The sequence below is a fragment of the Myodes glareolus genome, chromosome 14, assembly GCF_982192425.1.
Source record: "Myodes glareolus chromosome 14, mMyoGla1.1, whole genome shotgun sequence".
Lineage (NCBI taxonomy): Eukaryota > Metazoa > Chordata > Mammalia > Rodentia > Cricetidae > Myodes > Myodes glareolus.
The window spans coordinates 31326136-31340655 of NC_142039.1; the positions used below are offsets into that span (position 1 = coordinate 31326136).

Genomic DNA, 14520 nt, shown 5'->3' on the forward strand with positions numbered 1-14520 from the left:
CAAAACCTGGCACCACCACAACAAAATAAACAGAATAAAATGTACTGTCTTAAGGGTAGGACATACTTAAGTCCCAGAATGTACATTCTACTCATAAATAAATACATGTACATTTAATAAGGGCCTTGTTGACACTTTGAGATACATTGAGAGACAAAATCTGTAACCAAAAGTCCATCTTGCTCCAAATGAAATTTGATTGTGAAATTTGAAGCCTCCACAGTGAATTAATTCATGAGCCATGTGGCACCTGATTTCTCTTACTGACCCTGCCCCCCAGAACCTAGTCCTCCATGATGTAACTTGTCCCTCTTCTGGAGAACATCCCCACAGTTAACAACCGAGACATCTACTTGACTGCTCACACCCACAGCAGCTGCCCTGCTGGCCCTGTAAGACATGCACCAGAAGTTTTACAGCTAAATTCCTGCCTGGAAAAAAAAACCCTCAAGGAACTTAAAATAATAGTGACATATACTTCCTGATCCTGTCAAAACTCAATCTGTCAAGTAAGATGGGCAGGAAGTACGAGGGAACATCTATGTAGTTAAACCTTGATAGCTCATTCTCCGATTCAATTCCACTGAGTTGAATAGCACACTGGAGACTATTCTTCCTACGAGCCTTATTAGCACTCTGTGAGAATGAATAGGTAACCTGGAGGATGAATACAGATACGTCTCATTGTGAAAAAGTTGAGCCGAGTCCATTGGTATCTAGAATTACATGCCCTGCTACTGAACAGTTTTCTGTGTCTCTACAATTACAGTTACAGCTATTAAATACCTGGCTGAACAAGGTACAGCCAACAGCCAAATCCACTGGGGAGCCTAGCATGGATGATCACAATAGTCCTGAAGTGCTCAGAAGCAAATGTCACCACTGGCTATCTCCTTAGTCATTTCTACTACCAGAAAAAATCGCATGTGACATTCGATCTTTAATTTTAATAACAGGAAATAATCAATAGGCACATCTAAATCAAAATTACAAGCAAAACCCTCTAAGACAAAAGTGTTATGTTTTGTTTTTTACAGATCTCCATGCTCAAACTCACCATTTTAAAAAATAATCAAATCATTTTAACTTCTTTTTCTAATAAATCAAAATATATGCTTAGGCCATCATTATGCATTTGTTCCCCCCAAATCAATTGATATTAATACAAGAAAGTGCTGCCTGAGGACTGCTGCCCTCTCTAGCTCTCTAAGACACAGGCAATAGCTTGTGGGGAGAACAAAGAAAGCAATTTTGAAGGTCTACGTAATGATATCAACAGGATTCAAAAATCATAAGGCTTTCCATAAACCTAATTTTAAGGAAGTCTTTTTTCATTATGTATATATAATTGCTCAGTTTCACAACTTAATCAAGAAACATAGAACTTTTCTTCCCTAAGCACCCTCCCCAGGGCTCCGTCCTGCCTCGCTCTGACTCATGTTCTCCCTACCGCCATGATCCGACATCCACGTTCATCTAATTGCACCATGTCAACATGCTATAAAAAGATAGCAAACAGATGTGTTCTCACTGACTCCACGACCTTGGAAAAGTCTCTCAGTGTGTTGAGGTGAACACACACTGAGACTCAGTTGGCAAAATGTTCTAAGAATTCAATCAAAGTTAGTACCCAAAGTTGCATTAACCATGGATGCTGGTCACAACCAGTCCCTAGAGTTCCTCTCCCTCTGAGTGAGCATGTGATTGTTGCTCCTTCCCTCAAATGTCCTCATGCTTTTATAATTTATATTCAACACACACTTTTTTTTTCCCCTGAGTCAGACTCAGATACCCCAATTTCCTATTGGATGCACTTAGATTCTCTGAACTCACTGCACCCATTTTAACATAGCTCTCATAACAAACACACACCTGCTGCTGCCATCCTCCGTACCAACTATTTCTCCTGACACCATGGGTTAAGTTAGCCCTTCTCTCCGTCAAGTTGCTTACAGCAGGTCCTTTTCCATAGTAATACAGTGTAACTGTCAAATGAACTCAGTGATCCCCCTCTTTCTCGTGGGTTCCCCAAACTTGAGCTCTTCTCACCTCTAATCCAAGTGTCTATGGCCTATCATAGCGATGAGGATCCCATCCCAGCCCCACAAGCCCAGCTCAGGAAGCACAGGTGAAGAGCTGAGCCATGAGCCTGGAGCTGACAGAAAAATAAGTGCAGCAGACGCATCCAGCTTCCAGTCTTTCCGTACTCTCTCTGCATTGCTTAGGGAAAAACGATTTTTAGAGAACAGTCTTCCATCACTCGCGTTCACTCTTTTGCTTCGCTTTCTGTTTGGAATTAATTCCCCAAGCCAATTTTTGATGTGTTCCTTAGCATTCTAGGACCCTCTTGGAATTCCTAACATACTGAAAGCAACATGTACTGGTTACATTTTTGCCACAGTAATACCTGGCTCAAACCACCTATATGCTTCAGAGGGTAAAGGCACTTGCCACTAAACCCAATGACCTGTGTTTGATCCTTGGGACACATACAGAAAAAAAAATGGCTCACACATGTTGTCCTCTGATCTCTACACGTACAGTGTGGCTCACATGTGCATGTGCATGCACACACACACACACACACACACACCTCACCAAAATAAATAAGTGTGATTAAACAAACAAATGAAATATCTGGCGAGAGCACCTTAAAAGCACCAAGCTTATTTTGAAGGGGCTATAGTTTGCCATGGGGGTAACGGCACAATGGCAGGAGCAGCTGGTGGTGACTAAAGCTTGCTCACATCTGAGTGGATCGGGGAGCACTGCATGGACAGAGAGTGGCGGGCATAGAAATCTCAATGCCTGCCCCTAACAGCCCCTCCCTCCAGCTAGGCACTGATGCAGGAGAATAGGACACTGGAAAAGGAAATGTCAGAGACTAACGTACAGAAGACGGCAGCTGAAAGACCGGCAGTCTTTAGTCTAATAGAGCTTCGATCAGACAAAAGAGCATGCTCCGAAAAGCTGTCTGCATTAGATGCCCTTGGGACAGGCAGCTACGAAGATGATGACCCATAAAAGGTCACTGCAGACATTGGCTCACCCGTTTCTGCCTCCTTGGAGCCAGGCCACTGGTAAGACATGACACTCTTTAGGCCCCCATGTATCTTTCCCTTGATGTGTCATCTCCATTCTTCTAAATAACCATGCTTCTTTGTACAATTCTTTGTAAGATACCTGGAAACTCCAGCACCTACAACTCCAGATTCAGATTCGCGTCAAGGATATCCCCTAAGATCACACACACACACACACACACACACACACACACACACAACCTAGAAACTCTAGCACCTACCTTCCAGACTCAGATCCACATCAACAATATCCCCTTCTTCCCTAAAATCATTCACACAGACACACACGGACACACACACATGCGTATGCACGCACACAGGCACACATGCACCACCTAGAAACCCTAAACGCGCACACACCACCTAAAAACCCCAAAACCTACCCTCCAGACTCAGATCCACAACAATGATACCCCTACCTCTCTAAGATCACTCACACACAGATACACACACACACACACACACACACACACACACATACACACACACAAGCACACACGTCAGAAGAGCACCATTGGGGACCGAGTGCCTAAACACTAGAACACTGGAAGAGGGGGTTCACAGTCCCAGGTGACACAGCACTTGTAGTTGACAGAACTTCCCTACAAGCTGTGCTCCACTCTTGACCTTAAACCAAGTTAGCCCTGAGAACAGACTCCCAGTGAGTCTTTCTGAGCCACTGAAGTGATGGCTGATTTTCTAAAGACTCGTATCCTTTTACTAAGTGAGAGTGATAAGGGTCTATTGAACAAGTTACCCCAATACCCATGAGAAGAGCCCACGTAACAAATCACCCAGCTAGCTCTTCTCTAATGTGTGACCTCCTCGACTTACTGCACTTGTTAATTAATTCAATTCACGAGGCGCCCACGAGCAGTGGGAACACGCTACACAGTGGCACATTTTCATCACACCGAATACTTCTCCCAATACCTGAAGACAGTTTTAACTTTGTCTCCGCGAAATTTGAGGAAAAGCGGTCAACTTTACCACCTTTTAATAAAGTGGTAAAGAACTCTTGAGAATTTCTGAGACTGGGTGTGATATTAAATCTTCCCGAAATGCCATTGAAAAATAATGGACAATTATGGCCCTTAAATACTTTAACTTTGCTAGGCGGTGGTGGCACATGCCTTTAATCCCAGCACTCGGGAGGCAGAGGCAGGTAGATCTCTGTGAGTTCGAGGCCAGCCTGGTCTACCAGAGCTAGTTCCAGGACAGACTCCAAAGCTACAGAGAAACCCTGTCTCGAAAAAACAGAATAAATAAATAAATAAATAAATAAATAAATAAATAAATGCTTTATGTATTCTCTCCTCCCACTCAATGCTTCTTATGCATTTTCCATAGATGAAGATGTTCAATGCTTCTTCTGGCATTTAAGATATTAGAGAAAGCCTTCTTAGGAAGCCATGAAGTGGAAGGCTTCAGCGGAAAATGTGTGTTATCTACCTTTGGCGATGCTAATGCTTGCAACAGACCTACTTAAGCCTGGTTAAGAAAACTTCTGACGAAGCAAACACAACACAATGTGTCACTCTGTGAGAAACATTTTTTTTTCTATAAAACGTAGTCAGTCCAACAAGGGCCAGTATTTCCTTAACCTCTCCTTCCCCTTTGTGCCAATTAGCCAATTGTGAAGTCAAGCTCCCACCAATGGGATGAGACAGAGTCACAATCTACTCCGGTGAAGACAGACAGAGGACATTCTGTCCAGCATGCTAGCCAGCAGCTCTGGGTTCAGATGCACCATTTCTGCACAAGGAAAATGCCTTGCCCGTTTGTCTGTGTGCTCCTCTGTGCAACACCAAGATTATTCTTTTCCCAACAAATACATCAAAGCCAGTGCAACATGCCGGGCTTGAGTACCAACCTCCGCTGTTCTTCGCCATGTTCTCCTGAAGGGACAGTGAGACACTCATCCATGTGTCCATGTAGCAGCCGGAGAACATCGCCACCAATAAGATACCCTGCATGGATTAAAAGTCATTTGTGTTCAGAAGGCCTGGCCAGAGGCTGATGTCCAGACAGAGCATTTGATACAATCGTCTACTACACTGATAGAAAAACATTGGACTAGTAAATGATCTTGGACCTGTGACCAAATCACCAAGTTGAATGGCACTGGCTGACCCCTTGTGTCCTTTAGTTTGATATTTTAACCAGAGGGTGTGGCCCCAGCCCCATAAACATCGCCATTTAATACACAAAATGTGGAACTATGGAGACCATTCAGTCAGGAAGTAAATCCCCATGAATCACTGGCTGGCCAGTCTTGATTAATCAGTATGATCTAAGCCACCAAAAAGACTCAATCAAAAACTAAATAAAGTGAATGAACATGAGCATTTGCACCTGCACACCCACATGCATGCAAATACACATACACAAACACACACGTACACACTTACATATGACAAAAAGTAAACAATACCCAACCCTTGTGACCACATGTACCCCCCCCACACACGCACTCACACACACACACACACACACACACACACTCACACACAAACAAGTACTGGCTCTGCTTTGAAGCTATAAAACTGAGAACCACCATAATCAAGGCAGCAGCTATCACCTTGGGAAACCCTGCTGCATAAACATCATTGTGATCCAGCTACAGTGACGATGATGACATTAGACTAACTGAGCAGTCCCATGAGGTTTCCCAAGTGGGGTAAACAGTCCTTAGAGAGCTAGCACAAGAAATCAGAGAAGTCAGCCCAAGTTGACAACACCATGAAAACAAGAGAAGATGCAGTCTGGCACAGGCTTCACTTTTAAATAGCAACTTAGGCAAGATACTAAAATGTCACGTTTCTGCATGACAGACTATCAGGACATGAAAGGTCTCTAATTAGCCGTCAGCTCATTATCACAATTCCAAAGATACGCATCAACTCTGTATCAAGGACAAATCTTTTAATTAGAGTGGATCACTTACCTTGGGCTGCTTCACTTCCGGAGCTGATGGGGGCCACGCTCCAGAGGGTCTGCTGGAAGGCAGCGTCCACATGCCAGCTGCTGTTGCCATACGACAAGTGCTGCAACAAGAGGCGAGAAGAGGCATTGCGCTAAGCCCGGCACAGGGAGCTCTGGCAGCCGACAGTAACACTGCTGATTTGCAGACAGCCATGAGGAGCATACACTTCAGCCTGTTCTTCAAAGATTGAAACACTAGAAAGCATGGCAGCACATCCCTGGAATCTCAACACTCAGGGGCCTGAGGCCGAGGATCCCAAGTTCAAGACCAGTCTCGACAACCTACCAAGACTCTGACTCAAAGATAAATAAACCTAGATAATTAAAGCCGGAGCAGGAAAAGGAATAATGGAAGTTACAATCTGTTCTAGTTTCCTTTCTGTTGCTGAAACACTCTGACCAAAGACAACTTAGGGGAGGAAAGGATTTATCTGGCTTACAATTCCAGGTTACAGTCCATTATTGAGGAAACGGCACAGAAGAAGCAGGAATCATGGACAATGTTGCTTCCTGGCTTATTCCCCAAGACCCATGCTTGGCTAACTTTGTTGTACAGTCTAGGATCACCTGCCCAGGGAATGGCGCCACCCACAGTGGCCAGGCCGTCCTACATCAATTCCATATAAAGGCAATCCCCCATAGATATGCCTATAGGCCAATCAGTTCTGGGCAACCTCTCAAATGAGACTTCATTCTCAGGTGAGTCTAGGCTGAGTCAAGAAGACAGGTAAAACTAACTAGAACATGATGTAACTTTAGATACCTTCCAGCTTCATCCAAAGAGTTACTGACTTGAATCGGTAATCAGAAAACACACATGAATAACAAATACACTGAGAAAACTTATTTGTAAGAAAAAAAACTTTATCTTTAGGTTGTTGGTAAACAAAATACTATTAAAGTGGGAACTTGAAATCATCATTCACTTTTATACAGAGGATTCTCTGATAGTTTATTGACAACCCATTATGTGAATAAAACCCTTCCACAACTGTTCGCTGCAATTTGATACCAGAGTCAATAGATGGGGATGCCAATCCTCAGCAACAATTTCACTCTTTCTTTTAAGAAGAAACCACTGGATAAAGAAAATGGAGTTCACATACACAATATAACTTTATTCATCCATAATGAAGAATTGCATTATGGTATCTGAAGGAAAGTGGATCATTATGTAGGAGAAATAAGGAAGGCTGGATGACAAATATTTCATGTTTCCTCAAAAGGCAAAAAATAGACTGAAAAACAATATGCATCCGTGCATACATATGTGTGTGTACATATAGAACTATGGAAAAAGAGGAGGCTATCTAGAGGGAACAGATACAAATGAACAAGAGAGAGCAAAAGAATATGTGTTTCATGGAAGCAGAAGGGAAGGGTGGTAGAGTGGAGGAGGCCAACAAGAGGAGAGCAGGAATTGGGGGCACATACTAACAGAAGGATGGCTAACGATAAAGTATCTATATCCATGTGTGAAAAAAAAAGTCTCAGTGAAATCCATTTCTTTGTATGCTAACCAGAAAGACAGATAAAATAAAAGACATTTGAAACTGACAGTGCAAAATGCACATATTAATCACGTCAGTCATTTTACCAATCACTAGATCTCAAAGTTTCCCAGGTGATCATCAAGGTTAGCAACTCTTTCTTCTGCTCTCAAATTCCAGTTCTTACTTTCTTTTCATGTAACCTCTTAGTTACCTTAGGGTCATCATTCCCACGCTCAGGCCCTGCCTGAGACTCCTTTACCGACTCAGTTTTCTTTCTTCTGATGTGAAAAATGCTTTTAGTGTCCACAGATAAAATCCTATCCTATTCACTCCATAAATAAGAGCAGCGTGTTTTCTGTGAAGATAGCACACAGCAAATTCTTTGATTCATTTCTTTCTCCTCTTTCATGCCGCCTAAGAGAGGTTCACAGAGGTGTCTCTCACCATCCAGAGTGCTACTCAACACATGAGAAGACGCCAGACTTTTGAAATCCAAACAGCACTGACTTTAATCAACCATTATTATCCATTTCTTTTTGTGTAAGGGTCAGTGTGTCGGTCTGTGCGCACATGTGGGTGCTCATGAGCAGGGCGGCTGATGCTGGGCATCTTTTTCAGTCACTTCTCCACGTTAGGTTTTTGAAACAATCATCTCTTGTTGAATCCAGTCCTCACCCATTTAACTAGACTGGTTGGCCAGGGAGCGCCAGGGATGGTCCTACCTCCACCTCCAGCTCTGGAATTGTGGGTACATGCCACTGAACCTGGCTTTGTATGTAGTTGCTGAAGATTGGTACTCAGGTCCTCTTGCTGGCAAGGCAAACAGTTCATTCACTGAGCCACCTCCCAGTTCCCAGTACACATTAAAAAAATCTAAGTTATTTCTATGTCAGTGACTTATGAAACAGAATTGTAACTATGTGTGTGTTTATACACAGTCAACGTAGTTTACCAAATCTTCAGAAAATAATTCACAATAATAATGCTTATATTTTATTTTGGTTTTAAACCAAGTGAAAGTTCATACACATTCATGACAGATAACCATTTGTTAATTCATCTTGGATTCATTCCTGCATTGTCTAAAACATTGCTCTAAGCTTTATCAGGGTGAACTTCTGGCCCCAAGGGCACTTGTAATCTTGTAGGGGGAAATAAGAGAGCAACATAAAATGCCACACAATGATATATTTTTTTAATGTGTAAAATACAAACTGCTTTAGGATTTACCAAAAGGGAGTATTTCCAACCAAACTACTGGACAAGGCTTCATCATGCTGGGTCTGGAGGAGACACGTTGGCTCCACGGGGAGAGGTGGGGGTTCTCACAGCAAAGGCTTTGAGAGAAGTTGAGAGATCACATGGCCTAGACTTCTTATTTGGGATACATTGCCTCCAAACAAGTAAATGCATACTTCATATTTATATATGTTTAATATAATGTCAATGGTTTAGTTATAAATGTTTTAAGGCTAATAAAATTTTTTATGAGTCAGTTTAGATTTAAAACTTTGATATATCAGACTACTTGCCACGGTTGTAGGCTAGGCTAGGCCCCTCTAGCTGCCTAGAAACTCTCATAAAGGGAAAATATGGCCAAGAGATTACCAGAATCAAAGGTGAGAGTCATGAGGACATAGAGTACAGTATAGAGTCCTCTCTTTGAAGCTTCAGGGAGAGGGGAGTGAAGGGCAGACCTGCAGACAACAGACAAAGGCTGCTGTCAGATCAAGGAGCTCCCAGCCAGAAGCTACTACAGCAAAAAAAAATTAAAAAATAAAATTAAAAAAAAAAGGCAGTGAGTGTGTGGTGTGTGGAGGAACCGAAATGGGATCTGGGATCTGTAAATTACACCTGTGTACAAAGATGAATCACATACATGGGAACGTTCCGGTCTGTTAGGAAGAGTCCTAGCTCTGTCCTTAAGAGCCTACTGAAGCCAGAGAGAGTTGTCTAAATGAAACCTACTCTTCAACAGGGAATCATCTTAGGATGCATTATCTCTAGAATTGTCTACTTAATTTTGCTGCTTAAACAGCAAAACAGAAATCTGAGTAGGAACAACATCAAGTCAGGGGCATTGCTATTAAATATGCAGAAGGCAACAACAGTCTAATTACTGAAACCAAGAGGAGTTGTCCTTAAAGCAAAGATAGACGACGAAAGAGGCTGAAAACAAAATCAACCTCAGGCTCAACAATGTGTAAGATGGCAGTGTCAGCCATAGGAAAGTCCTGTGTCTGGACTCAGGGCTCCTGGCAATCAAGTCTCACTCACCTTTAACCTAATGTTAATTACTTCAACCTTTATTATCTGGGGTGTGTCTGTGCATGTACATCGCATGCATGCCTGGTCCCACAGAGGTCGGAAGAGGGTGTTAAATCCCCTGGAATTGGAGTTACGGATGGTTGTGGGCCACCATGTTGGTGCTAAGAATCAAGCCTGAGACTCCTGCAAGAGCAATAGTGGTCCAAATCACTCAGTCATCTCTCCAGTCCATGACTTTTCACATGTGTGTTCTGTTGAATGGAAATCATGTCCTCACGCTTACCCGGCAAACCATTACCCATTGACCCACCTCTCCCAGCCCAGATTCACAAGAATCATTTGAGCAATTAAAAAAAGGAGGAGGAGGAGGAGGAGGAAGAAGAAGAGGAGGAGGAGGAGAAAATGATGAGGAAGAGGACGAGGAGGAGGGTGAGGGGGAGGACGAGGAGGAAAAGAAGAGTAGTTTCCAATTTAGGAACAGTAGAGCAGGACCCATCAAAATTGCTAAGCCCCAAACTATGTTGAGGGAATGAGATATTATATGACAGAGACCTAAGTGACCCATAGCTTTCCCTGGGGATCTCAACCCAAACGCCACAGAGCTATAGTCTGACCTTTTAATTTCCTTTCTAATCCCATGGATTTATTTGAAGCATTCTAAGGGCTGGTTGTGACAGCAGGTCCCAGTGTTTTATCAGATTGCCAGAAGGTTCTGTCATCCCAACATTTTTCTAAGATTCTCTGAGTCCAGCCCTTGTCTGATGCAGTTTTTCATTCGTTTATTTATCTCTTATTAAATGTCAGGCACTTGGGCCCTGGTGATACAGAGTTCCAAATAAATTAACATCCAGGGACAAGAAACATGAGTAAACAAGCCATCTTACCCCTCGGGCTGCAGCTTTTTCTTTGGAAAAAAAATAAGAAAAGATAAATAGTGAGCAAAGATATGGATGCTTTTTTAAATGTAATATTCAATGGCTCCCTCAACCACCTGGTCCACAGGGAGGATAAAATTGAATCGGGGAGACTGCTGGCTCAGTGGCAGAGCATGTGTTTAGGATAGACCCCAAATTGAACTGGATGACATAATAAATCACTCATAAATATTACTGACCCCTGCCTTCTGTTATATTTATGCAGCTTAGGAAATTCAGTAACTTGCCATGCAATCAAAACATCTTTGTATTTCTTATTTAAAAATCCTAGATAAGAAGCACAGAGTCAGCTCAGTCGGTGGGTAAAGTCTCATGGTGCCAACCTAAAGACATGAATTTGGGTTCTTTTGGTACTATCAGCATCTTTTTTCTAACTCTCTGAAAATAACATGTGTTAGTTATTTGTTTGCCACTAATAAAATATGGGTCTAGGACGAGAGCGAGAGAGAGAGAACTCAGAAGGCAAAGTTGTTTGCCACCGAGACAGCTGACCTGAGTTCAATTCTCAGGACCCACATGGCGGAAGGACAGAACCAACTTGTGAAAGTTGTCTTCTGATGTCTGAGTGTATGCATGACAAAGGCACAGAACCTGGGTCACCTGAAAGAGTATCAAGAGTTCTTAAACACTGAGCTATCTCTCCAGATCCCTGGTTTACTTTCCATCGGTGATTGGACCATGGTTTTATGAATCATAAGATCTTTGTAAGTTTATAACATAGTTAACAGAAAATTAACACTTAAAGAGTAAAAAGGCAAATCACAGATGGGAAACTTTGGTGAAGACCAGAGAGATTTTACAACTGACACATTAAAAAATGAAGTTTCATGTGACTGATCCTATTTTATTCCATTTGAAGTAGATCCTAAGTCAGTAACACCTGCTTGTCCTGCTTTCAGGAGGGTTAGTTCTTTCTCTTACACATAAGCTGCTTTGGAAAAGCCTCTTTAGAAGACAAATTGTCCAGTAGAGCACAGAAAAATCCTCTGGATATTCCTAAAAAGATCAGGATGCCATTTCAAATTAGAACAGCAAATGTCAAACATAAGCAGCATGAGTAGTTCACAACCATTCTTACAGCCTAGACCCTTATTCCTTGGGAATCCACCCGTGTCCAACTGGTAAGGCTGACAGGCTGAGGGTTCCTGACCACAGCACCCTCTTCTGTCTGCAAAGGAGGCGTCTTTGCAGATGGGAGGGAGGAAAATCAGCTGGCCATCAACTCACCACAGCAAGGGCTTCAAGCCCCATTAGTGTTCCAAAGCCGGATTAACCTTAATTGAGCTCAGAAGTGAAAGAAAAATAGCTCGGTAGTCATAGACCCGATAAGAAAAAGTCAAAGGCTTGGAGTTTTTTCAATAGTCTCTTTAACCAATGTGTTTGGAGACAAAAGTTTTAATTCATTTTTAATCATGTCAGCATCTCAGAAGGACAGACCTTGCTTTCACTTAATAGATCTTTATTTAAGACTCTATAAATAGTCCTTTTCTGGACAGGTTTTTCTTCCTCAAGCTAAATACTGGCTAACTTCTTTAACCATTGTGCAAAGGCACAAACCTCCCAGGCAAACAATGGCAGCACTTACTACGCAAGGGCTGATGATCTTACTTAGATTTCAGCATTTGATTCTCCAAATGCCCGTGTCAGTTGGATTATTCATAATCCCCATACTGAAGATGAAGAAACTGAGGACTCCAGAAACTACACATGGGGCCTAGGGATGTTGCTCAGCTGAGAGAGTGCTTGTCTAGAATGGACAAGACCTTGAACACGAATGCCAGCACCACACACACCAAGCACGGTGTCACACGTCTGTAATCCTAGCTAGCACTTGAAAGGTGGAGCCATGAGGATCACAGTCAGGCTTGACTAAACAGTGAGCTCAAGGACAGCCTGGGGCATTTAAAGTCCATTCACTACTTTGCCTCTTTATTACCGGTTGTTTTCTAACAGCCTTTGCACTGAGTCCACCAGATACACCCTTGAACCCATCACCACAGTACTCGACCCGTTACTAATCAATCATAGGGGAACTGTGAGTCAGTAATAAGTGATCCTTAGAGCAAAGAGGACAGCTGTCAGCATCAGCATCCTTCACCCGTCCTGTAAAACTGACAGTTCCTTAACTGTTGGGAGGAAACCTTTAGGCAGGGGAGCCTAGAGGAGACGGTTGGGTGACTGGGCTGATTGGGTGATAGGAAGGTGAGGATCCTTAGTTCCATCTAGCCATGTCCCCACTGCCATGCGGTGAGGAGCCTCGCTCTACTGTGTCTCTCTAGACACGGTGCTCTGTCTCACCACTGGTCTTCTCTTCTTTTAAGTTGCTGGTCTCAGATATTTGTCACACTGGCAGAAAGCTGGCTTAACATAGTTTGGTTCCAACACTACTTCTCCAAGGGCAGAAACAAGAGTGTGTTCTTGGGTTTCCTTCTTTCTATATAAGTGGGAGTCTGTGGACATGAACAATAAAAGCACTGACCTCATTAGCACATGAGAGTGGAATCCCAGCACTGCGGCTTGTTGTTCTGCTTACCTCTACTTAAAGGATTACCCAGAACTGGGTGTGGGAGCTAACACTTCTGATCCTAGCATTGAGGAGGCAGAGGCAGAAAAAAGATCACTGTGAGTTTAAGGCCATCTTGGGCTATGCAACAAGTACAAAGCCAGCCTGGGCTACAGTGTAAGATCAGGTCTCAAAATCACATTCACACACATATATATTTGTTTATATTTATATAATTTTATATATAACATAAAGATATATTTATTTATGCATGCATAGTTATATATTTTGTTTTGTCTCTAATACAATTTTATATCTAATATAAATTATTTATATATTATATCCCCAGCATATTTTCTGTAATATATATTTATAAAGGCTACTCGGGAAAATGAAATTAAGTACTTGAGCAAAATGAAGCTTGGAAACAAATAGTATATTTTAATGAAGTGGGTTTATTTCTTCCAAAGTTAGTAGGTCATGAACCCCATGTGTCATTTTTTTGTCACTTATTCCAGAAGTCTTTGATCACTCAGTGCCTTACCTCATGGCCTCACACACTAAGGTCTGGATGGGTGTCCCACTAGTACCAACCATACTTTACAAACAGCAAATCTGGAGGTAAGGGAGCTGGTTCCAGAACTGCACAGGTTGACAACCATAGAAGGGACATTAGATGCCTAGTTCTATGAAATTCTGAATATCCCATTCCTCTGATTCATAGTGAAACTACCCTATCAAATCAGCCTCTGTGTAGCAAAGTCCAAGCTAGAAAACCACAGCAGACGGGAACTGTCAGGTCCAAACCAAATGGACACATGTTTGGAGTGTTGCGCTGAAGGGGATGTGAGCTGTTTCTCTTGCTATCGGCTTGTAAGCACAGCTAAACTTGAAATGCACATCTTCTGATCAGCATACATCACTCTCATGGCACAGCCCTGACACACATCAGGGCTTTAATAATGGATATTTTAATAGGTTGCACAGCTGCATGGCACAAGACACAGGGACAACGTCCGAGACAGAAGTGGAAGACCACTCCCGGCCTCCCACAGCTGTGCAGGAGCAGACACACCAAACAGCACAATTTCTTCTGTTCATGACATGGCCCTGCTGAGCCATTTTCCTGTCTATAGCACCACCACTTTGTATACAGGAAGTCGGGCAAGGCTCTTCTGCCTAGGAACACTTGAAAATAAACTGAATGTGTTGGCACATTGAAAATGACTTTACTATCGAGCCCACCCTGTTAC

At 42.6% G+C, this 14520-nt stretch overlaps 1 protein-coding gene across 1 annotated transcript in view; it reads right to left on the bottom strand.

Annotated features, from left to right (window-relative positions):
* Nucleotides 1-14520, bottom strand: part of Ryr2 (ryanodine receptor 2) — a 569025-nt gene that overhangs the window by 306686 nt on the left and 247819 nt on the right. The window contains exons 9-10 of the mRNA XM_087896432.1: nucleotides 6031-6130; nucleotides 4957-5053 (exon numbers count right to left, since the gene is read on the bottom strand). Of these exons, the coding sequence (XP_087752558.1) occupies nucleotides 4957-5053; nucleotides 6031-6130 (197 nt within the window). The remainder of the gene's footprint in view (nucleotides 1-4956; nucleotides 5054-6030; nucleotides 6131-14520) is intronic.